We start from the raw sequence: 24,764 nt of genomic DNA, 5'->3' as shown, positions 1-24,764 counted from the left end.
GAAACCAATTAGTATTATATATGCCGAGATGCATAGTCATATAGAAGTTGCTCTTCACTGGTTGATTGACTTTATCCGCCGGCTGTTTTATTGACGGTAGGTGAGCTTCCATACAATGTTGCGTTGAAAGACTCTGGTTAATAACCACGATAGCCGCAGCAGATGACCTCTATCTGAATGCCGAACCGCTTCATTGTCTTGCCCAGTCCCTCACGTATAAGACTTCATTCCCTGGGAGTCATCCATCTTGCTTCTGGAGAAAAGTCATTAATAAAACTTCCAATACGCCTCTCACTATCAATGAGGGTTTACGATAGTCTAAGCCATATCTTCAAGTCCAAAAATCAACCCCAACTTTCACGATGAAGATTTGTGCAGCTGCTCTGATACTGGCGTCTGTTGTATCGGCTCATTGTGCGTGAAATAAAGCCTAACCTTACGTCAAACCTTTGGACAGAACTAACAAGTACCCAGACGTCTTCCCTTCCGTCACCTACAATGGCAAGACTACAAACGACTGGGAAGTCGTTCGCAAAACAACAAACTTCCAGTCCAACGGGCCCGTTACAGACGTGACTAGCTCCCAGATGACATGCTACCAGCTCGCGCCCGGCAACGAGGGGGCCGCGATTCTCGATGTCACAGCTGGGTCGACCATTGGTTCGTCCAATCTCTTCTTTTCTACCAAAGCACATAAGTGTCTACAAATACTGATACCAGATGAACCAGGGTACAACGCCAAAGCGTCCATATCCCACCCCGGACCCATCAACTTTTACATGGCCAAGGCGCCCTCCGGAACAAGCATCACAAACTGGGACGGCTCCGGCAAGAACTGGTTCAAGATCTACAGCGACGGCCCCACAGTCACCTCCAGCGGCCTGACGTGGCCGACAAACGGTATGAAAAGGATCCTCTCTCTTTCAATCACTATTACGAAGAAGGGGGATTTGATGCTGATGCTACTTTCCTTCAAGGTAAGGCAACAGTCAATGTCCAGATCCCAAAGTGCATCGAGAACGGCGACTACTTCCTGCGCGTCGAGCACATCGCCCTCCACAGCGCCAGCAGCGTCGGCGGCGCCCAGCTGTACATCTCCTGCGCCCAGCTCCGCGTTACGGGCGGCACGGGCACGTACAAGCCGAACCTCATGTCGTTCCCCGGCGCGTATAGCCCCAACGATCCGGGCTTGGTTGTGAATATCTACTACCCTGTGCCGACCAACTACAAAGCTCCTGGAGGTGATGCTTTGACTTGCTGAGTTTGTCTGGAGATTGAAAATCAGGGCGCGGATGAAGGCAGTCTAAGACTTCGGTTGCGTTGAAATTGATGAGTGCTGGAAAGCATTTCCCATTATGACAGCTCTCTAGCCCATTGCAATTCAATATCGCATTCTTGATTGCGTTGCGCGTAGCTTGAACGCACCCTTACCCAGCGCAGTTCCCTCCGCTTCATCTCGTCACCCGTCCTCTGTTACATGTGACGGAAACAGGCTCGAGCTTTCGTTATGTCGCCACTTCATCGATACATATTAAAAGACGGCGATATAGGCTGCTTTCCTTTTCGCTCGTTCCTCTTTCCCATACACCACGAGCCCCCCTCAGGAACGAAGAGCGATAATAGCAGTCAGTCACAGTCACAATCACACCCACAAAAGGGTTGACAGCCGACAACCAGTAAGATCGACTGCGGCCCGCAGTAGAAGCTCACCCAGAAGGTAGCAGTCGAAACAGAGCTGTCACGAATGCCTCCGATTGCCACTCTGGCGGCTAAAATTGAAGCTCCCTAGCTGCAAACCCGTTAGAGCCTTCCCTTTTCGGCAGATGCCCGTCCCCGAAAGCGGCGATGTAACCCCCACAAGGGATCACACGGAGGGGTGATGAGCATCGTTGACGATGTAGACAGGTTCAGATGCGGGGAAGGGCTTACAAGTTGGCAACCACGAGATCCGTAGAGCGATTTTTGAAGTCGGCATTGCTTACTTGTCATGTTGTTCGGGAATTGGAACGTGGCGGTTGACGATTTTCAAAGAGCCCCCTGCCCACTGACTCAAGCAACACATTGGATGCGGAGATAACGGGACAGCTCGCCATCAAACAGGTGGATATTGGGTCTCTCAGGAGATATAAGCCTTTTTGAAATCTCCTACAACTTACAAGTTACAAGGCATGCCCCGGCAAGAAGCTGAGGCGCAAAAAAGCTTATGCAAGGGCCGGGGCCAGCAGCTGACATGCTCGCACCGCACGATCTGGCCTAGTGTTCACGACCACACTCAAACTTCAGAGTAGCTCATTAAAGGACGGAAAAATTATCGCTCGCAGACTTGCGGTTTTGCAAAGAGAGCAAAGAAAAAGGTGGTGTTCGTGTCAGTTTCGGCATCTAGAGTGCCGAGTTCGATACGATGGTTTAATGATGGGAAGCCAGATTCGGCAGAGTCAGATAGACTTTGAGCTTTCTTAAATACCACGGGCAGAGAACTTTCGGCGACGAGAGAGTTGATCAGATCTCGTCAGTTGTCTGATGGATCCAACTTTGTAGGAAAATCGAAAAACCATGTTCTTCTCGGATTCCAAATTGGCTTGCCTCTTGGCAGCAGCTCACGCAGCTGCGGCCGTCACTTACAGCGTGCCCGCCAAGGTGAACACGGGCGGTCTCTCATACGCTCCTCTCGAGGCAGCCCCCGTCGGTCTATCGTGAGTTTCACCGGGAATTTCTCCTCCCTCTCCCCCAAGACCCCCCCATCTATCTCCCAGTACTATGTGTGAGTGTGTGTGTGTTTCTGACTCTGGTTGTCAAAAAAAAAAAAGCTTCGAGTTCTTCGCGTTCCCGGCGTACTTCAAAAACGTCACAGCAACGAACCAATGCCTCGCCAACCTCAAGGACCTGACGGGCACCTGGCCCCCGATCCGCATCGGCGGCACGACGCAGGACAGAGCATCCTATGACGCGGCGACATCGGCGTACGTCGTCTACTCGGTCGCCAACGCCGCCGATGCCCCCGCTTCGCTGACGTTTGGGCCCAACTTTATGAAGCTGGCGGCAACGTACGCCGGCGACGTCACGCTCGGTCTGAACAGGGGCAAGAACAACATTGACAACACCATTGCGGCTGCCAAGGTTGCTGTGCAGGAGATGAAGAACCTATATGCCATTGAGGTCGGCAACGAGCCCGAGTGTAAGTGGAAATTGCCAAGCCTTTTTTATTGCGAAGCCAGACTGAACGTTGGTTTCTTTCTAGATTGGTCGGGAGTACAGCCCATTGCCGCGGGCGGATGGAGTCCCGCACTCGATGCTGCGTCGCAGAATCACTGGGATATCACCGTCGGCAATGCCATTGGCAAGAAAAACATAATCCAGGCCGGCAACTCCAACTCTCTACCTCCCACCTGGGGAGCTGAGGAGCTCATCGCCAGCGGGAACGCAACGGTCAGAGAGTATGTGAAGACGTACGCACATCACAACTATCCCGGAGGGTCTGTGACTGGGTTGATGTCCCACTCAAGTATCTCAAGCAACGTTCACCTGTAAGTTGGTCGCGTGTTGTCACTTGTTGGGCTGCCAGACTAACGTGACCAGGTTCGACAAAGACATCGCCAGCGCGCTTGCAGTCAACAAGCCTTACATCTTTGGAGAGACAAACTCAGGTAAGTTACAGAGACACTCCCACACTTGTCATCTCCTACGGTACTTGGAGCTGACGAAGAATGAATGAAAAGTCGCGGGAGGCGGCGCAGCCAACGTATCCCCAACCTTTGGCGCAGCCCTCTGGGTCATGGACTACGCCGTCCGCCTAGCAATGTCCAAAGTCAGCAGAATCTACTTCCACCACGGCACGCTCGGCAACAACCCCTACGCCTTCTTCGGCCGCTACTCCAACGGTAACCCGTACGTCGGCGCCTACGCCGCAACAGCCTTCATGGCCGGCGGAAAGCACCTGGCCGCTCTTGACGATGGGAAATCCGCTCTGGCCGCCTATGTCACCTACGACGCAGCCGGCGCGCCGCTGCGCGCTCTTCTGTACAACTCCAACTACTACAGCGGTACGGGGACTCGAGCTGCCGAGTCGTTTGTGCTCAGCGGGCTGACGGCGACGGCGGGCCGGGTGCGGAGTAAGCGTGTGACTGCTGCCAGCGCGGAGGCGAGGCAAGATCGTGGCGGGAATGCTTCTTTTGGACAGCAGTTCTTCAACAATGGCACTTGCACGATTGGTGGGACGGAGACGTTTGAGACGACGACGGTCTCGGGCGGGCAGGCTACCTTCAGCGTGAAGGCTAGCGAGGCTCTTCTCGTCTACCTGCAATGAGTTTGATTTAGGCTTCGGGGTGTCAAGAAGATCCGATGATCACAAGGATGAGAGATAACATGAGGTCTTGGTTGAAACAAAGTATTGTATGGCGTCGATGCTTGTAGTTGTTGTGAAAGTGGGAAGAGAGAGGAAGAAGAGAGCAGAGATAACTCACTAAATCGGAGTCCCCGATACATACCCCGTTAATTGAATTAGTCGTCCAAGGGTTTCTCCATGCAAGCATAAGTTGTGGTGAAACTTTTTATCTTGTTTCCAGGCCCATTTACAAGTAGATCAGCATCGATTAAGTGGAAGGAAAGAACCAGAAACGACATTTCCCCGAGTGTTTCACATGCTAATCACCTATTTTGCCAATCACGACTGAAAAAGCTGAGGTAAGTGGTGCAGCAAGGCCAAGCGCCATTGCTCTAGTCTCTCATCTCAACGTCATTGCTCTCTCTCTCTATTTCTCTCTCCAATCCTTTTCAGCCTTAACGGAAGTACATTGCAGTAGAGCCCACCCCAACCCGTCTTGGCACTATCTGGGTAGCTCTTCCCATGTCAGTCTGTTAAGCCTCCTTGACTGCAACTACTCCCTCATCGCTCTCAAACGACAACCTCTCTCTACACCTCTAAGCAAGTTTCATGACCATTGCCTCAATCTCATTACGACATCGTCTTCTTTCACTTCACTCTTCATCAGCCTGTTGTCGGCTGAGATTGATAAACCTGCATCGCTCTGTATCGACTGACTCTAGAGTACAGCTCACATACCGTGAATAGACCTACACATACGCCACACAGTAGACCTCACAATGGCCGATAAATACATCCTCCGTGTGACTGCAGGCCCAGGCTATGATCTGGACTGTCAAACAGAAGTCCCCGTCAACCAAGCCAAGCCCACCAAGATCACCAGCGCCCTCGCCGACATTGAGCTCAACGTCAGGATACAAAACTACGCCGGCCTCCCTCGCAACTCACCCTCTACCTCACCTTACTTCTCCGAGGAACCGCACGCCACCAATAAAGACCAGTACAGTATCTCTTTCCGCTTCACGCCCAAAAAGCCCGCAAATGCCTCCTCATCGGCCGACGGCATATCGGCCGAGGACCTGCAGTTCGGCAACGACTTTGACCACCCCATCCGCGACCGTCTCCCGCCGGGCTTCAACACAGCGCTCAACATTGTAAAGTGGTGGATCGACCCCGGTCTGGACGGCGACGCCTATGCCGATGTCCCTCATCTCTACGGCCCCGCGCTGAGCTCCTTCAACACCATCCACGTGGGTTCCGGCGTTCACGATGAAGAAAAGGGCGGGCTATGGTTCGAGGAGGGAGGCAACGAGGCCGGCCTCGAAGCACGAGAGAAGATTGGTGCGCCGGCCACGTCCAAGGAGCGCATGAAGTGGGCGCTCCGCAAGGATAGCAAGGAGAACTGGCTGTTTGAGTACGGCAAGACATATGGCTTGGACTTTTTCAACGCCTACCTCGACTTTGCCAACCTGGCGTTGCGCTTGCCCGGTTACCAACTTGCCATTATGAAGTACTGGGACGGCCAAGGCCTTCGGTGAGTTTCTGCTCCTCCCTTTTCCTATTCGTAAAGCCTGTTTATTTGCTTCTCTGCGAGTCGAACTGTTTCCGTAATATTGTTCACATCTCGCGCCATGGCCGTCATTTTCGACTTGTGCTATTGACCTTGGGAGGAAAACGATGTACAGCAACATGAACACCCTGAGGTGGCTTATCAAAGCACGCTTATCAATGTTCTCTTTTTTTCCTTTTTCATGTCATTCTTACCAGCAGCAGGGAGGGGGAGCCTAAGCGCTCACATACGCTTAGATACGTTCTCCGGAACAAAACCACCGGCGACGTCTACCTCGTCGTCCTCTTCGAGATCCACCTCAAGGACGATGTGAACGAAGACGGCACGCTGAAGACCAGTGCCAGGGGCGTCAAGACTAGTACACTACCGCCGCCGGTCAAGGATGACCACGAGCCTCACGACGAGGCCAAGGCGCTTGAGGAGGCTAGGAAGAAGATGGGACCCGCTGCGCACGAGACGGAAGAGACCAATGCCGACGATGTGGACTAGAGTGATGGGCCGATTGCACTTACACGAGATGTGTGAAGCTTTCGTGGTCAGATTTGGCCGATTCTTTTTGCCCTAGAATATGTCGGAAAGCGAGGCAGCATGACTGATAGACACGAAGGGCTGGTCGGTAGAGAGCAGAGTCGGGCCTATACATACAATAATAAACAGCCCTTGCTCTGCAACACGTTACCTCGGTATTTCCCTGGACCCTTTGGAAAGAGTTTGAACAAGAGCACGATGGTCGTTGTCAATTCCGCTCACTTGGACCAGACAACCAAATGTCAACAGAACCTTGGGGACGAACACGAACAATGCGCGAGAGCTTCAACCAAATGCATTTCATTAAACGTCCAGGAAAATGTGCGAAAATATCGAGAGAAGAGATCTCTACACCACATCAGAGAACGGACCTACCCACCTTATGACGCCTCCTCGCATCGTAATGAGATGCTACCTGGTCCACTGTCAAACCAACGGAAATAACTAGGCTTTTTGCCATTGTCCTCTCGGCAGCGCGTAGAGTATCCAGACCAATACTCTAGTCAAGCCTTGGTATGAAGTCATACACGGCTAAGAACTGCTTTCTCATCTGCCTCTCTCCAAAACTCGGGATTCAGCACGGCGAGCATGTAAAGCAAACGTGGGAAAATGTTCCTGAACCCCTGTCCGCCATGCTGTGGGTGTGACGAATGCCGCGCCGCACGCCGAGACTGAAAACCCCCCATGGGCGCCCCGGCCGAAAATCCAGCCTCTGTCCGTCTCCGTGGACGATTTCGTGCCCCGCCGCCGAGGATTACGGGCCGCTTGGCTGCATCGCCGATCGTCATCCGACAGTTTACTCACGTCCTCTTCTATCTCTATTCGGCGAATGTTTGTATTGTGTAGCCGTGGAGGCTTTTATCGACAATGAGTGCGCGGGTCGACGTGCTACCTGTGGCACCGCTGACATTCTCCTCTTCTATCTTTTGCGAACCATAGTCGGTGGAAGCTCTGTTCGCCGCAGATATCATGCGCCACTTAAACCTAATTATCAACAATCTTTTTCTCGTCAACCTTCGCTTTTTACACAACTTGCACTCTTGCGATAGGCTCAGAGGCACTGACAGTAATGTCAACATCCCATTCCAGGGACGAGGCACTTGATTCAAAGTTCATGAGATCCAGCTCGCATCCAAACGAAGGGGACACGCCGGGGAAGCAGTTAAACGAACCACGTCCGACCTATACTCGTAGACGGAACTCACCGCCACAGTCTACTCGTAACCTCTACAGCCCGACAGTAGCATCAATATCTCTCCCAGTCACACCAGACGACGCATCGTTCCCCACCGAGAACCTCTTGGACATACGCAGCCCGGCTCGAAGCCGAGCCTCTGTTCCCCATATTTTAGTCTTGGAACGCGCCCATTCCTCCATGTCCAGTATGCCAGAGCACCGGCTCGTTGGCCAGAGATATGCCGCCGTGAAGTCCAAGGGCAAACTTCCCCCTCTCTTTCCTGAATCCTCCGAAATCCAGAGGCCCACAGGGACGTCTTGCTTGCAGAAATCCTGACGTCTTCAGACTATTTAACCTCCTCAAATATCAAGGAGGCCCGCTTCTGTCCCTCGAGGTCCCTCTTCCCCCCAGATTTCGTCTTCTTCCGTTCATGCCATCCCCCAAAGTCGTTGCAATATCAAAGTCAACACTCTATACTGCCGGCAGATAGGAACCGGCCCCCATATAAGCACATTGCCAGACGCCCCGGCTGGGCACAGAGAGAATGCCTCCCCAAAGGTCGACACAGAGGCCCCTCCCTGTCCCGGAAACCACCCCCTCCTCCCGCACCTCCGGCAGTTACGCCGGCGACGGCCGCGGGCCCGGTCCCACCAACACCAAAACCACCTCCACTCCCACCGGAGGAGGAGGAGGCCGCGCCTCGACCGCCGCCCTCCTCCGCAACCCCCTCGTCGGCCTCACGCACGATGAGATCCTCAAAGATGCAGACACCTTCACCGAGGCAAAGGGCCTACAGGAGCACCGTGAGGTCTTTCGAAAGGGTGCCCTGGTCGCGCAGGTGATTAACCGCCCCGACGGCTTCGAGTCCGTCGCAGCCCTCGACGAGGAGGAGAAAGCTGTTCTGCGAAATGAAGTCTCGCATCGCTGGCATCAGCCCATGTCACTCTACTTTTTGTGTGCTCTTTGTGCGGGTTCGGCTATAGGTATAGGAGACTCTCTTGAGTTGGGAAGTTGAAAGATGCTAATGTGTTTTGGCTTACAGTCCAGGGTATGGATCAGACAGCCGTCAACGGCGCGCAGGTATCCATCCCCTTCTCCATCAAAACATGAAGGTCTGATGAAAATCTAACGGTTGTGCCCCAGGAATTCTACTACGAGACGTTCGGTCTCCAAGACGACCCAACAATGCAGGGACTAGTCAACGGCGCGCCCTACCTCTGCTCCGCCCTCGTCGGGTGCTGGAGCTCCCCCATCTTGAATAAGTACACCGGCCGCCGCGGCACAATCTTCATCTCGTGCTTCATGTCCGTTGTCACCGGCTTCTGGATGGCTGCCGCAGATAGGTAGGTGGACACGCATATACATACACCGAGCCAGCCAATATTGTAGTCTGAAGTCACTGACCCTCATTGTAGCTGGTACAATCTCCTCATCGCACGCTTCTTTTTGGGTTTCGCAGTGGGCGCGAAGAGCAGCACGACACCCGTGTACTCTGCCGAGAGTACGCCCAAGACTATCCGCGGTGCTTTGACGATGATGTGGCAGGTGAGCAAGACCTGGGTCAAGGCAGAAATGATTGCGTGGTGCCGAACTAACTTATGTCTTCGTCCAGATGTGGACAGCCTTTGGTATCGCGCTGGGCTTCATCGTATCCGTCGCCTTCGCCAACACGGATTTCCTCGGACCAAACACCCAATGGCGTTGGATGCTAGCAAGTACCTCCGTGCCGCCCCTTATCGTCATGGTACAGGTAAGAACTCTTAATCCACCTTCTTTCACATCTTTCCATGTAATCCCGTTCCTCTTCCGCCATTTGTAACGAGCTTGACCACACCCGCCCTTCCTACCCCCTCGCTTTCTATCTTTCCCACTTCAACTACGACAGGGGGCAAACAATCTTCTTCATTAGTCGGGTCTACTCACTCACCGATCCCCAGGTCTACTTTTGCCCAGAGTCTCCAAGGTGGTATATGGAAAAGGGTAAATACCAACACGCCTTCCGATCGACACTCCGGCTACGACACCACCCGGTCCAGGCGGCCCGGGACATGTACTACGCCCATAAGCTCCTGGAAATCGAGACAAAGGCCCGGAGCGGTCGCAACTGGAAGGACTTCTTCACCGTTCGGAGGAATAGGCGCGCTGCGTTGTCTTCGTATTTTGTCATGTTTATGCAACAATTTTGCGGTGAGCACCATCCCCGTTTTTTCTCCTTCAGCAAACATGAGCATCCATCTAACGAACAACTCTACCCATGAAGGCATCAACGCCATGTAAGTATTCATCTCCCACCCTCCACTCCCTCAAGCACACTGCATGTAACTAATACTCCCCAAGGATGTACTACTCCACAAACATCTTCGAAACATCCGGCTTCGACCGCTCAACAGCCCTCCTAACCTCAATGGGAATGGGCCTCATCAACTGGCTCTTCGCCCTCCCAGCCTTCTACACAATCGACACCTTCGGCCGCCGCAACCTCCTCCTCGTAACCTTCCCCCTAATGTCCCTCTGCCTCTTCTTCACGGGCTTCTCCTTCTTCATCCCCGAAGGAACAGGCCGCCTCGCCTGCGTCGCGACGGGGATATACCTCTTCGCAGCAGTCTACTCCCCCGGCGCGGGTCCCGTCCCCTTCACCTACAGCGCGGAAGCTTTCCCCTTGCACATCCGCGACATCGGCATGTCTTCCGCTACTGCGGTTACGTGGGGGTTCAATTTTATCATCAGCTTCACGTGGCCTCAGATGATTTCTTCGTTTGGGGTCACGGGCGCGTTTGTGTGGTATGCGTGCTGGAACCTCGTCGGGTTCGTGGTGGCGTACTTCTTCCTGCCCGAGACAAAGGGCCTGACGCTCGAGGAACTCGATAGCGTGTTTGACGTAAAGAGTCGCGATCACGCTGGGTACTATGCCTCCAAGATGCCGTGGTACGCGAAGAAGTATATCCTACACAAGGATGTCGAGCCATTTCCTGCGCTGTATGAGATGGACGGTGAGGATGAAATGGGATACCATGGTGAGGGAGGAGGGCGGAAAGCTAGTGTTCATCACGACGAGACAGGGCTTGTTACGGGACAATCTACTGAGAAGTAGATGTTGTAAGAAATGGAGCTTTTTGGTGGCTAGCTGAACGGAGGCAGACAAGTGCTTCGTAAGGATGTACAAGCCTGGACTGGATCGGATAGCCTGCTTTGGGCATTTGACTCGGAATGCTGATGTAAAGGACTTTTGCATTGTTTAATTGCGTTCTCGTGAACTTTTACTGTACTGCGTCGACGTGGACACGGCGCACAACTTATAATGAGAGCAAGTCTTCACAAGGACGCCATTCAAGTCTAAATGATATGACACACGGGAAAAGATGTTGCCAAGTGTGTCTTGTACAATGCTACCACTACGTGTGGCTTCCATAACCTCTACCATGTTCTGATGCTATTCTCATGATGCGTGAAACTCCGTGTTATGCGTTTGAGCAATCCAGTCCGTCCACAAGACCAACTAATGCTAAGCGAGACCGATCCAACATCCGGATATGCGTCAAACGCTCTCCAGGGTACCCAACTAATCCCAGCTCATCCAATTGGATCTGAGCACATCGTCCTCCTCAGTCGATTCTTCTGCTGTTTCTTTCCCCTTCTCTGTCTTCTTTTCCTCGTCCGAGGAGCTCACCCTCCCGTCTACGAGTCAATCCCAAAGTCCTTCCAACGAGTCGCTCACTGGAACCAGTTCACGACTGCTCACCTCAAGCACCTCCTTATCGCTCTTCGGCGTCGTCTCCAACTCATTCGCAGGTCCGTGCAACCAGTTGCCCTCATACGGGTCCGGGTCGGACATTGTGTCTTCCGTGTGTGACTCAACATCGCCGTCAGAAGAGTGAAGGTCTGATGTCTCCATCTCATCCGTGTGCGAGGTTGCCTCGCCCCTCGATGGCGGCGCTATCAGCTCAAATTCTTTTGCTGGTGTCATCTCTAGGCTGCTCGGTTTTCGGGCGTGGAATAGAGATGATTCCGACTTTCGTGAGCGATGCAGTGGCGGTGTAACAGGCTTGCCAAAGTCGAACTCAGTGGCCTCAAGTTGCGCTTGGTTGATCGGGCTCGTCATCGGTCCTCTAACCAGCGAAACATTGTAATGGCTCTTGGCTGCCCTCTTGAGGCGTGGTTTGCGAACAATGACAGGCGAGGAGCTACCATGGCCATGCCTGGCCCGCATCTCCAATCGTTCCTCCTCCTCCGTCTCTTCGTCTGTAAGCACGTTCTCCATCAGACGTCTGTGATGTGCCATGAGTTGCACGCTGCTACCGGAACATCTACGCTGCCTGTTCTTCACGACTTCGGTGTCTAGCGTGAGAGCGGGAGCTACCGAGGACGTCTGCTTTGGAAGAGCAATTGACTTGGGCCAAGGTGGTGGCAAGGCGATGCCGGTGGTTAGCCTTCTCAAGTCAACCTGACTATCCGAGAACACGACGCGAGCTCGCAAACGATGGACCGCCCTGTCCAGCGCGAGCTCGATGGCACAACGATCGCGGATCCGGCTCAATTTCGGCCACGCAGCACGCTCGCCCATCAAACAGGCTCTCAGCATGAACTCGGGACTCGGGTTGCTGAGGATTTTTGGAATGTCATGCACATTGACTTCCGGGAGAATGTTGATGTCGCCCGAATACTTCTGGCTGAGAATGCTCCTAAGCTTAGTGACGAGATTTGGAAAAACGCCAATCTCGGCAAGGAAATGCAAACGATGCAATGCCTCGTCTTTGGCGAGGGCAGTGAGGGCGTAGACCCAGTCGAGCTCTTGCTTGCTGGGTGACAGGCTGGACCCCTGGCGTGTCGCGAAATCATCGGGATCCAGCTGGTCATCACGAGCCAGAAATGGGGTGACGTGAGGGTTCACTTGAGAGACAATGAAGTGATTTACGTTGAACATTTCTGCAAGCCTCGTCATGGGCAAATCGTTGTCCACAGACCCGTCAATCCATCGTTGCGGTGTCGGGTTCCAGGGCATATGTTCGCCGGTGTCGGGGTCCTTTACGAGCAGCGGAGCAGCGCTGAATACTAGGGGTACGGAGCATGATGCAGCTACAGCAGACCAGATCATGACATTGGGTGCCGTGATGTAGTTCAACAGACGCGGCAACTCGTACATGGATTCTGTCGAAACGCAAATATTGAGGACGCGGCGAGTTCGGTTGTACGCTTCCTGAAAGGTAAGGTCTCCAACCAAACCACGCATCACGCGGGTCAGGTGTTTGATATCGGACCAGCTTCCCTCGGTGAGTAGCCTTCGCATGTGGTCAAAGACGCCGTCGGGGTTCTCCTCGGCATCAAAGACAGCCAGGTCGCCATAGGGAAATTCCTTTACAAGCCGAGGAATCTCTTCATCGGTCCTCGTACAGATTACGGCCGAAACGATGGAACCTGCTGAGGCTCCTGATATGATGCGCGGGAGCAGTTTGACTTCGAAGAGGGCCTTGAGAACACCAATATGGGACATACCCAGGGTCCCGCCTCCACTCAAGAGCAGTGCACTTCGACCAAAACTCTGGCGGGCGTACAGGACGCTCTCGAGAATGTCCCTCTGGCCCATGCCTTCGGGCAACGCAAACTGACTCTTTTCTACTAGGGCATCGATCGTCTGCATGGCCGAATCGACGTATCGTTCGATGAGACTCTTTGTGCCTACGTAGGAGTGCCTATATAGATCGACGTTCCCCATGCCACCGAGGTCTCTGCATAGGGCGGTTCGAACGAGGTGCATCATGGCACGAGTGTCGCAATTCGTTCGTGCATCGTTGAGTTCCTTCAGTCGTGCTTCGATCAGGGCTGGGTTGTAATCTCCCGAATATGGGTCGAGTTTCCAAAGGTCGTTTTCCTCGAGGATGTCGAGCTCTTCTGCGGCTTCCTGCCATTGTTTCCTGTTTTCCGCCTACGTGAAGACAATTTGTCAGCTGACCTGTTTGAGGCTGGTACAACATGTGGGACTGGACAAGAGGCAAACGTACATTTTTCATGTGAATGGAGAGCACAAGCCTTCGCTCCTCCTTTTTCCTCCTGTTCTCCCGTTCCAGCTCAGACAATCCATCACGAAGAGACAATACAAGGCTATTGGCGCCCTTGATGGCCCGGGATATTGAATCAAAGGCAGCATTCAGAGGCGTCGGTGGTTGTTGTTTCTTGATGGAAGAAGGGCGGCCGGGTTTGGTCGAGGCCGAGGGGCCAGAGGGGGAGGAGGACTTGACCCGGACCGCGGGCAGTGGGTGGACAGGATTAAGGAACACGTCGTTCATGATGGCGAGGGAGGATTTGGGTCGAAGGTAACGATGGTGGTTCGGAGGGCTAGGTGGAAAGTCGGAAAACGAAGCTGGTGGACGAGAGGCAGCCCTGGTGCCGTCCGTGTCGCATCACAGCCTTGGAGCGTGGTTGTGCAACAGACTCCTGACATGTGCTTTTTCTGGTTGTTGGGTTGTTGAGGGCGGTCAGAGCATGCGCGCGTCGGTGTGTCGTCGCGACGGCGGCGAGTTCGGAGGGGTAGAGCAAAGTAGCGTAGGGTGGTGCGGAGAAAAACGAGGTGGGAACGCAGGCAGCGAACAGGTCGAGCGTCTTCCGAGTCTTGTTATTCAAGATGTAGTTTCTTGAAGGACTAGAAAGTCAGACAAGCGTCGTCTGGGAGAAGTTCGTATAGCAAGCCAGTGACAGGGCTTCGGTTTCAGTGAGTACTCAGACAAAGAGTGCGAAAGTAGGCGTTGCGGCTGTCAGATGATTCCCATGACCGTGTTTTGGTGATTATGGTAATCTTTGGGTGACACAGGCTCAGGCAGACAGGGAACAGTGTGCAGATCGCCGAATTGGAGCGCAGATGACCGGACAACCTGGTAGGGAGGGGGTGTTGGACTTGTCGGAGGTGTCGAAAGAGTCGTTTCTGTTGGGTGGGGGTAGAAGAGGCGTTGAAGGACTCGGGAGTACCAGTAGGTAGAGAGAGAGAGAGAGAGAGAGAGCGAGAGAGCGAGAGAGAGTAACCTTCCTCGGTAGTAGGTGATGACAAGAAGGGAAAAGAGGAACAGGCGGGCGCAAGCGGGACGAGTTGGTTGGTCAGATGGCGAGTAGAGTGGTTGTAACTTGGAGGCGAGTGTACCAAGGTGAAGCGACGGACTGACTGGACGGTGTTCGATGTCGTCTCGGTAACTGGGCGAGGCAGAACTGAGTAAAGGGAAATAGCAAGAGAACAACAGAGGGAGACTGAAGGCAAAAGGAAGAGAGGATGTGTTGGTAGAGAGGATCGGGAGGGGAAGGGAGAGAGTGTTGTGAAGAAAGAAGAGCGGATGTATTAGGTGCCCGAAGTGAGGTGGAATTGGAAACTTGGCAACGTCGAGTTTGGTTTGGGAGACGAGAGAAAGAAGTGGCCCAGTGACAACGTTCGGCCGTCAGTGGCCGGGAATGGAACGTGGAGAACCTGGCACGCCTGGGAGAGAAAAAAGTGGATGGTGATGACAGTCGTTGCTGCAGACCCCACGCAATACATAGTGGAAGGGTCTGGGGGGGCTCATCTCAGTGCAGTTAACTCCATTAATCACTACCTATTATTGCTTACCCGACCGTCCAGACTCCCGCCGTGCCGCCCTGAGGCAGAAGAGCAGGCGGGGCCAAGGGGAGCATGCTGCATACCGCCCTCAGGGGTCCACGTGCCAACGTCTCTGCGTCACAGCCAGACGTAATAGGCGATTCAGTGGTAACCGATTGGTCGATCTGGATCTACCTTACCTCAGCAACTCAAGTACGAACCTAAGGTACTTCTCCCGTTACTCTAGTACCTAAGTATATTACAGAAAAACCACAGATGCTCTCGCAGACGTAATAACAGACGCAATCACAGATGCAGCGACAGAAGCACAACATCAGAGGCAGCATACCTTACATCCTGCAGAGTACACAAAGTCTGTGTCTCTCGCTGGGATTCTCGGCTCAGGCGCTGGGCAGATGACCTCTGCTTGACGGCCCCACCCCACCATCATGACACCCCCAGTGCCCCCCTTCTCCAGACTCTTCCAGCTTAGTGGCCCACCCCCGGATTTGGGGATCCTGGGGGTACGGAGCACCTCAGAAGGGGGTACGGAGGGGCAGAACACCAAGCACTGCATCGTCAACCCTTCACCCAATCACGCCCTGCCGCGATACACCCTCCTAGCCTGCCCCTCGTCTCCACATGCAGACTTTCACTCACATCCTCACATGTGTCTCTCTCACTCTCATTCCCAGTCTTCTCTTCTGTTTATCAATATCTTTTACCTCAGTCACAAAAGACTCACATTACATGACTATATTCTTCAGCGTCACATCTCACCCGCTGCATTCCGCTCCGATAGGTACTCAGCTGACAACCCTCACTCTAGGTAGGTATCTTTCAACTTTCCACCCTCTGCCTTGCTTGCCTTGCCTTGGCCAGTGACATGATATGACACTCTTTGCCCGTATCTCCAGCAAAAGCCGGACCGTTCACTCCTCTATTTCCCATCTCGAAAATAGAACGTTTGAACGCTGGTCATGTTATCCCCACACGTACCAACCACCACACACTCCCACATCACCAACAACCTCCGGGACAGGCCGCCCGGTGAACTTTCCGTTCCGTCTCATCTCCATACTCAGCTCCCGCCGCCGCCGCTTGCCTCGCCTGTCACAAAAGATGGTCCCAGGCCGTCTTGTGGGTTGGGACACTCGGGCTCAACTCTCCGCCCTTCAACTCTGGCCTCCATCAGGTGAGTAAAAGGCATAGCAAGTGTGTTCCTGGGCCTTGAGCGTAAAACGTCAATCTAGATGCTCACCCCGCATCATCGTCTATCTCAAAGCTCAGGCCCATTAATATCTGAGGGCCCAGAAAACGCTCAAGGACACTCATGCGCTCCGGAATTTACGTGTTTCTCATCCCCACAACACTAAGAGAAAAAAAGGGAAACACTCAACTGCCGCCCACAACGCCTTTCAACGGCGTCCTTGCTACGTGAATAGATGTTCCTTTTAGAGACCGTTTAATTTACGCACTACAATAAGTTGTCTAGAGGACTCGAAAGTCCTAGGCAGCATGATTGCAAAATCTATGCGTTATTCTTTCCAGATCGAAATACCGATCTTATTCCGGAGCATTCTACTGAGACGCTCACACGACCTCATGATTCAGAACTCTGCTGCTTCCGTCTCCACTCTTGCGTCTCATGGTTGCTCTTTTTCATGTTCATAAACGTAATCACTCCCGAACCCGGATCGATCCATTTGCTGTAGGCAGATCCAACGCCCTAAAGCGCAATCCGGTACTTGTCCGTCATGTCCTTACCAGCACCCTGACTCGTTTTGCACGACTCTCATCTACTGTTTGCGTCCATGGTAGACAACCATATGCATTCATTACGCAAGTTGACTGTACAACTGGCCATGCTAGTAACAATTCTCCTGCCTAGAAAGATGGACTCATGATGGCTCTCTTCACCGCTATGATAACATCATGGGAATGTTGTCTTAGGTCCTTGCGCGGCTTTTATAGTCATTTACTCCATAGCCAACCGCGTTGAGGTCTTGAGTGAACGTAGCTATGCCATATCAGTCGCGAAGTTACTCCCAAGATCCTCACCCCTAACTCAAGGTACCTCTTTCGGTTGTCATAAAAATACTAGTTGACCGAATAGTCAGCTTTACCTTTACTTGTATATATACATTCTCTCTTTACGGAGATTGATGGCATCGTCGGTTTGTCAATTCAAATGTGTTAAACGAGTATTTATACACGTATATACTAGTATACACTACTGCAGGGTCATTGTATACAGAGACAGTGAAGAGTGAGCTTTTACGTACTTACGACCTAGAATAAAATGAAAAATAAATAAGTAATTATCCCATGATATAGAGATATATGAATAATAGGCCTTATGACGATGTCATCTCGAGCCTACCTACGTAAGTAACATAAGCCAGCGTGGCGGGGCACCTTGATGGGAAAGGAGCCACCGACCCGTGGAACACTCGCACCTTCCATCTGAATACACGAGAAGGGTATATACCCCCCCTCAACTCCATTTCTCTCACTAGCCAGCAGGCGCCCGTCTAGGTCGACGGGTCAGGTCAAACTGGCTGGGTGGTGGAGTGGTTTACGGTCGACAAAAAAAATCGCCAACCAGCCTACTCGACGACAGGCTCAGCGCATACGAGTACCCGAGTTCGAATCCCAGCATGAGCACCAAGAGATGTAGCCCCCAGTTCAGCACCGGGGGGGTGAACTCTTTTTGCATGTCTGTTTTCAATGACTCTGGGCTAAGAGGATGTTGAATTTCAATGAGTGGTTTGTGTGTGGTACTACACGGTGGATAATCTTCTTCTTCTTCTTCTGCTTCTTCTAGTACCGAAGGCATCATGAGTTGTACCGCGATATTTTTCGCATTGTTGCTTGGCCTGGCAAGACGGCGTTACATAGGAGAAGATGCGGGCGTCCAAGGTTCGATTGAGGCCGTCAACACGCCATTTCTTCCATTTGACGCAGTCTTGAGGATCTGTATATGTCCTTGTTCGTAAATATAATCACTAAACTACCTTCGGACGCCAACTGGATGTCTCGACTCCAACCCAACGTCGCCCAAGCTCTTCCTACGCCTTGCTCTGTCATATGTGTCGCTGTGCGGCTTATACTCGCTGACATCTAACTCATTTCTCATATCGTCTTACGCGTAGTATTTTTTACACACCCATATCCAATTTATTCGTTGATTAAGGCGGCAGTTGAGTCCTTCGTGCACTCCCGTCGAGACAATGTCGAGGTACGTTCACACGTATGTGCCTATGCCGGTTCACTGGCGGGTCTACCTTCGTCGGCCCCTTGCAATAGCTTCGCCGCGTACTCCGAGACCTTATCTCGGAGGACTGAAGCCACGTTCCCTTCCGTCCAAAAGTGTCCAGCCGAAGACACCTCCTCGCCACGGAAATGGGATCCGTCAGTCCCTTCCAGACGTTCCACCCACCCTCGCAATTTGGCCACGGGAACAAAGATGTCCCTGTCGCCGTACAATGCCAAGGTATCATTTTCAACCAGCTTGCTCTCGCTTTGATGTTTTTGATCTGCCGTAAAGGTCGGCGCCCCCTGGTCCCTATGTTTTCCTCCGCCCCGCGAGACTAGTCCTCGGCCAGGTGTTGTGTGAAGGAATGACATGGCTGCTAGGTGGGTAATTACCCCCTGCAGTGGAGATACGAGTAGATACGCCGGCCGGACTTGCGTCAGATTAGGAACCTCTTCCACCACAACAGAGACTTCATGGTTCGAGGGTATAGTAGCCAACTTTTCCTGGGGCACCGCCACGCCCTTGTGATGATGTCTTTTCGTTTTCGCCAGTAAGTCATTGACGCCCCGCCGAATCTTATCCTCGGCGTCAATAGAGAAGGACCTTCTTGTTTCCGACATGGATCGCCGAGCTTCGTGACTCTTGCGTTGGGTATCTTCATCGCCCCCGACCCGCATGCCAAGGTATTTCTTTCGCGGTGATACAGAGCTCGCTGCTCTAGCGCTCGCCAAGATGACGTTCTGCTGCTCCGCCAGATGCTGCGCTCGAAGACGGATGTCAGCAGCCGCGGAGCCAGCTGAAGGCACCTTGAACTGTGCCAGGATATGCTCCATCGGTGGAATCTGCGTCGTCACCATAGCTCCGTATGAATAACCGCCGATAAGGAGAAGGGGATGGTATGAGGAGGGTTTCGATTGGGCGTCGGCGAGCCCCGGTGAGATAGTCGTCGTCGGCGAGCGGGCGTTGGTCGCTCCGTAGGGATCAAGGAAGTGCATGTAGTAGACCATGAAGCCAATAAATGACATGTAATCGCTGCGTTCTGGCTTTGCCGTCCATGATGTGCGACCTGCGGATCCAGAAGCGCCCCTATTGATCGTTGTGTAAGTAACTGAATAGCCTCGTCGCGATAACACCCACAAAAGCACCAATTCTTACCTGAAGTTGAAAGTCCCCACTAGGAACCCTTGTCGCAGCAGCGTCGCGGCAACGATATCGACAACAGGGTCGTCATAGGAGCCGCCCAAGGGCGCATAAGGATGAGCGACAACGGCTGCGTGTCGTCTCCATGGCGGTGGATTCGATGCGGAGGGATTCAATGCCTGGCAATGATACAAGCGGCAGTCCAAGACAGTGTCATCGTGAAGGCTAGGGAGCGTGAAGCTCAAAGTCGGTTCGGGAAGCATTTTCTGCTCTTCATAGTGGAGACATTGCTCGGGCCGTCGATGACAATGGAGAGAGCGCGAGACGATGCGACTGTTAGCTTGTGGAGTGGAGGTGGAAGGTTTGCGAAAGCTGTGCCGAGAAAAGGCCAATGGGTTCAGATCATCCAAGTCGAGTCGAGACGAGCCAGAGCTTGTGATTGCGTCCCAGCGTACGTTGATGCGCGGTGATAGCTAAGCCCTCGAGCCTTGTATGATTGTATCGGAAGGGTAAACGCCGACGGGGGGGTAAATTGTAAGGGAGAAAGGATTGTGGCCGACGTCAGCGCAGTGCTGGGCATTAGATGTGGACAAGCCCCCTCGTCGGAGACAACAAGCAAGCTTCGAGGTGGCGTTGGAGCGCAGGGATTGCACTCCGCGCTAAGATCGGAACCGACGGGGTGTGACAGGTGTCCACCATGAGGTAATCTTGCTAAGCACGGGCCTCAGATGGTCTCACCGATGCTTACCGATTCCCACCGACGCTCACCTTATCTGCCCAAGACAACACAGATACTATCCACCATGGTTCACATCGTCCAGGTCTTTAATTCATTCGACATGGATGAAGACAGGCTGCTTCTTCGCCACTAAACTTTTCTACTTCACAATCAAGTAACAAAACTCAGCGTCATCGCCAAGCTGATGAGGGGATTGGATATATTTCCCCAACCTTCTGAGCTCGTCACCTGACAAAACATTACTGCCACCGCCCAAGACAATTAGTTTCGAAAGTCAGGCACGAGATTATGGGATGCGGTAAGTTTGGTAACTTTGTTTGTATAGGTATCTATGCACTTGTGTCATGTCAACTCATCACGTTCTAAAGCTTCTTTCTAGCTTCTGCCTCGGCTCTCTCCCGTCTCCGCTTTCTCCATGCTTTGATTTCATTCAACAGGCCCATCACAAGGGGCACTCCCACCGGCCCCAAAAGCGGCAGATAGACCGCAATTTTATGCTCGTCGGGGAAATATAGTTGTCCGACCATACTCTTCTCGAAAAACGCTCGCTCGGCCTCGGCCTCAGCAATCCTAGCATGCTCCAACCCTTCGGGCCCGCCTAGGCTGGCGCACGCGAGCTCCAAATGATGCATGGTTTTGGCGACGCCGTCCGCGACGTTACGGGGGATGGATATGGACGGCAGTGCAAGTGACAGTCTTGCCAGGGACCCTAGGGTAGACGATGCCCGCAACAACAAGTCTGCGGAGCGGATGCGCGTGAGAGTCGAAAGTCGAAGAGGAAGAGAGCCCGACTGAGGAGTGCCCAGAAGTGACAGCAAGTGCCCAGCAAAGGTGAGCATGGGCTGCTTGAGTGTAGCAGCCAGCACATGTGACGTCGTCGGAGGCAGCGACAGGAGATAAACAGTTCCCCACTGCGGGATGAGCCACGACTGTGATGTTTCGGACCCCGAATCCAATCCAATTGTTTGGTTTCCAACGAAGAGAAGGAAGTTGACCGTCGGCGCACCACCGATGGACGGCGAAAGGGGCCATTCAGCCGCGTTAATGAAGGAGGCAAGGTCGTCCTTGTTCAAAACCTGGGACTGCGCGCCTGGTGTTGCGTACAGCTGCACCTGGGTATCTATCGTGAAGTTGTGAATGGGGCTTAGCACATCAAGCATAGGCTTCATGTATGTTTGGATAGCTGCCTCGATGTCCCAGGTATTTGGGGCAGAGCCGCTAGTGAAGAGCGAGAAGCTCAAGTGGTACGTCGGTGAATATCGCAAAGAACGGGTCGTCCGTTTCGCCAGTGACTCGGCTGCCTCTGGCGACATTCCCTGAGGTTTCGCATCAGAAGCTCCCGAGGCCGCTAAGAGAAGATATGATATAATGGCTTGTTCTTCGGCATAGGTGGAGCGCAATTCGTTCGCAATGTACGAAGCTAGCGCAGAGGAGGATGAAGTCGCTGACGGAATCGAATTCGGAGGGTACGTGATGTCGAGAATCGGAGAGTGAGGGTTCAGCGAGACCATCGTAGAGTCTCCAGGGCTCAGGCGGATTGTAAGGGCGACCTGGGAGTCATCCTCGGGAATGACGGCGTCGCCGCCACGAGGCGCAAGCTGCAGACGGAGATGATGGCCCGAGAAGTCGTTGAGGTCGTCGAGCGCATGTTGAGTGAGACGAAGGAGGTTCTGCGCTTCCTGTTCCTGCAGCTTGTTCGCTTGTACCGATATACGGAGAGGGAATACGGGACGACAAGCCTACGTAAGTGGTCAGCGAGGTGCCCTCCCTTCAACATGTAAAGACGCCAGCTAGTATTAGGCTACCTTTCCATCAGCCCATGAGACCATGCCGCTCAGGGGCAGGTTGGCGCGATAGATGCTCGTCGTCATCCACCATATTGGCAGGCCGAGGAGAAGGACAATGGCCCAGAAAGCAGATATCACGAACGATCGCCGGCGCGCATCGGATGGCTTCTCGGGGGGCGGAGCCTTGCGGGACTCGGTCTGTGGCGGAGGGGCGGAGGTGGTGGATTGATCGGGGGTGAAGCTCGCACCGCTGGCTGCCGGGCTGCCCGCTTCGTCGTCAACAGGCATTTGATGAGCCTTTGCCGTGCGCGGCAATGTTCGGTAGAAGCTGCGCAGCGTTCGTGAAGTTGAGCGATGCAAGCTGCAGTAAGTAAGCCACAATGATCATGGGCGGTGGAATTCCAGCAAGGGGTATTCGACCTACCTCAGACAGGCCAGCAAAGATGCTTGACTCAGCAACGTCGCGTTTGAGGGGAGCTTCCGATAAGATAAGCATCAAGCAGCTACCTACGCAGCCACGTTAACCTTAACCTTAATTGCGGCGCGCGGTCACGTGAGCTATGCAACTGGACGGTTGGATCGTAATAAGCAGATTTTGCGCCTAACAAGGTCAGACATCGTCACCCACCCTCAGTGCCTGTCTAGACCGTTATGGCATCCAGCCACAACTGCGGATACGTTGCCGACACCTCCACACAATCATGGAATGAAAGACACCTCTGGCCTTACTTATACGCTATACACCTTGCTCTTGATCGGCTACGGAACGAAGGCATTCCCAGATGCAAGGGGTGTACTGACTTTGGCCTCTTGCTTTCTTCACCACTCTCTACCCGCGCTTTGGATGAATCTGTCACAATGCGTCCGTCGGATGCGAGTGCGATTGACGCCTGCGCCTCGGAGGCGATTATACGTTATCTTTTCCTCTGGGACAACGCTGACGTGAGACGGTGGGATGAGCGGCAATGATCCAATTCAGGCACAATTCAGGAGTCCGAGGCCCGATTTTCCCTCCTAGAATCCGCTCCACCAACATGCAGAAGCGGAACCGGCATCGATTATTGTCGCCGATTCCTCCGACCCAAAAATGTTGAGTGAGCTGACCATCAGCCGAGGAAGCGACCTCACAGCTGCCCCTTGAATCTGCCGCAATGGCTGTCGTCTATTACCACGAATCACTCGTGATCGCACCAAAAGAAAGAACAATGTTACCCTTTTAGGAAGGCGAACGTACTCGGAGTTTTGAAGCGAGCCTGGCGATCCCTTCATAGTGCGGGAGCCAACAAAGTCTCGCGGCTCGGCATGCATACCCGGTTTCTGGATGGATCCGTCGTCGAGCCGAGTCAAGTCAGTACGGCGACACGGACCCAAAGATAACCAGCTTGAAGTGATCTAGCAGAGCTTTTCGTTCCGGAACACCTATCAATGGACATTGGAAGAGAAACGCGCAATGGACCCCTGTTGCATCGAGCCGTCGTTCATGTAAGCTGATATAAACAAACGTCCGCCAGGAGTTGCACATATATGGCGCTCCCTTCGAGTGCCTGCGGGAGACAATGTGTCAAGAGCCGCAGAACCACAGCCCAACACCTCGGCAACCATTGCCAATGCAGAGTTCATCGGAAACGCAAACGTGCTGTTCGATCTGTTGCGAGCGGTCCGTAGCTGTCGAGAGAAAGAGAGAGAGAGAGAAAGCGAGCGGTAGGTTCGCTCCCGTCAAACCGGGTCGTCTGGACGAGGGATGCGGACAGCGGCAGGGGACCTGGACATGCAATCTGGTCGACTGGGGGAGGTCTGGCAATGGAAAGCAGGAACATGGAATGCAAGGAACAACCCCGCTCTCTTGTCGACGAATCGCAACTCGCCGTTGAAGAAGCATCCATCAAAGAGTCCAGAGACTTGCTGTTTAGCCTGCGTTTGCTGCCCACCCCTCCCGAATCGGTTACTCAAAACGACTTCTGGCGCAGAGTACAGACGTGAGGGCGCACGAGCTTCAACAGATGCCGAGGCTCAAGCTTCGATTTGTTCTTCGTTTAGCCCAGTTTGGCAGGCCAGGCCAAGCCTGGCGATGCAGCAGCACCACAAACGTAACGCAAACCAACGAGCTGCAAGCCTGCACTCGATCTGCGGCTGCTGGCTGGCCTCTCTCTCCACACTTCCTAAGGACTATTGCGACCCTCAGCATGCAGAGGAAAGTATCCGTACCGTGATGGGCGAGCTAAGGAGAACTTGATACCGCACTCGCACAGCACGGCGCGCCGAGAGAGGCCAGCAATGCCGTCCTTGGATCCATCTCCACAACCCAGCCATTGCCTGCGACGGGCCAAGCACACGGAAAGCAAAGCATAGCTAGCATTACGCAGTAGAGCTGCCACCGTCGACTTACACCGAGGCCAAAGTCAACCATCCAGTTCCACAAGCGCGTGCAGCTGCACCACGAGCAAGCACCAGTGCCAACACAAGCGCCAACGTGACAGTCGTAGCTGATCATATTCCTCGGCTGTTGAGAAGGAATGTCATGCCAGTACCCTGTCCATCATCGATTCATCGTTGATCAAGAGCTTTCTCCGCCACCCCAACCCTGGTCTAGGGGCCCATAGAAGGATATTCTCCATTGTCCCGCCCATCTGGTCGCCAAGTTGCTCCTAGTCAAAGAGGTACTCCATACATGGGCTCCCACATACCAACAGC

General features: G+C 53.4%; 6 protein-coding genes across 6 annotated transcripts; 4 read left to right on the top strand and 2 right to left on the bottom strand.

Moving 5' to 3' along the window:
• Positions 1-362: 362 nt before the first annotated feature.
• On the top strand, positions 363-1,261 carry N0V96_000057 (uncharacterized protein; the record flags this gene model as incomplete). The annotated part of the gene is made up of 4 exons (XM_065755811.1): positions 363-414; positions 475-660; positions 721-900; positions 978-1,261. The coding sequence occupies 4 exons, from the start codon at positions 363-365 to the stop codon at positions 1,259-1,261; spliced, it is 702 nt and encodes a 233-aa protein (XP_065615051.1).
• A 1,292-nt stretch (positions 1,262-2,553) lies between these two features.
• Positions 2,554-4,303, top strand: N0V96_000056 (uncharacterized protein; the record flags this gene model as incomplete). Its single annotated transcript, XM_053191800.2, has 5 exons — positions 2,554-2,693; positions 2,808-3,175; positions 3,239-3,524; positions 3,577-3,644; positions 3,717-4,303. The coding sequence occupies 5 exons, from the start codon at positions 2,554-2,556 to the stop codon at positions 4,301-4,303; spliced, it is 1,449 nt and encodes a 482-aa protein (XP_053050884.1).
• A 797-nt stretch (positions 4,304-5,100) lies between these two features.
• N0V96_000055 (uncharacterized protein) lies at positions 5,101-6,380 on the top strand (the record flags this gene model as incomplete). Its single annotated transcript, XM_053191801.2, has 2 exons — positions 5,101-5,855; positions 6,128-6,380. The coding sequence occupies 2 exons, from the start codon at positions 5,101-5,103 to the stop codon at positions 6,378-6,380; spliced, it is 1,008 nt and encodes a 335-aa protein (XP_053050885.1).
• A 1,760-nt stretch (positions 6,381-8,140) lies between these two features.
• On the top strand, positions 8,141-10,687 carry N0V96_000054 (uncharacterized protein; the record flags this gene model as incomplete). The annotated part of the gene is made up of 8 exons (XM_065755810.1): positions 8,141-8,567; positions 8,639-8,676; positions 8,740-8,939; positions 9,012-9,141; positions 9,209-9,346; positions 9,534-9,783; positions 9,857-9,869; positions 9,934-10,687. 8 exons carry the CDS (start codon positions 8,141-8,143, stop codon positions 10,685-10,687), a joined length of 1,950 nt encoding a protein of 649 aa, XP_065615050.1.
• Positions 10,688-11,278: 591 nt separating this feature from the next.
• TGL5 (Lipase 5) lies at positions 11,279-13,877 on the bottom strand (the record flags this gene model as incomplete). The annotated part of the gene is made up of 2 exons (XM_053191803.2): positions 11,279-13,516; positions 13,593-13,877. The coding sequence occupies 2 exons, from the start codon at positions 13,875-13,877 to the stop codon at positions 11,279-11,281; spliced, it is 2,523 nt and encodes an 840-aa protein (XP_053050887.2).
• Positions 13,878-20,648: 6,771 nt separating this feature from the next.
• GPI17 (GPI transamidase component) lies at positions 20,649-22,361 on the bottom strand (the record flags this gene model as incomplete). Its single annotated transcript, XM_053191804.2, has 2 exons — positions 20,649-22,025; positions 22,092-22,361. 2 exons carry the CDS (start codon positions 22,359-22,361, stop codon positions 20,649-20,651), a joined length of 1,647 nt encoding a protein of 548 aa, XP_053050888.1.
• Between the last annotated feature and the right edge of the window lie 2,403 nt (positions 22,362-24,764).

This window comes from Colletotrichum fioriniae (assembly GCF_027942845.1).
Source record: "Colletotrichum fioriniae strain IMI 355084 chromosome Unknown scaffold_1, whole genome shotgun sequence".
In the NCBI taxonomy this organism is placed as follows: Eukaryota; Fungi; Ascomycota; class Sordariomycetes; order Glomerellales; family Glomerellaceae; genus Colletotrichum; species Colletotrichum fioriniae.
Note: the sequence above shows the minus strand (reverse complement) of the source record. Positions and strands in the feature narration are given on the sequence as shown.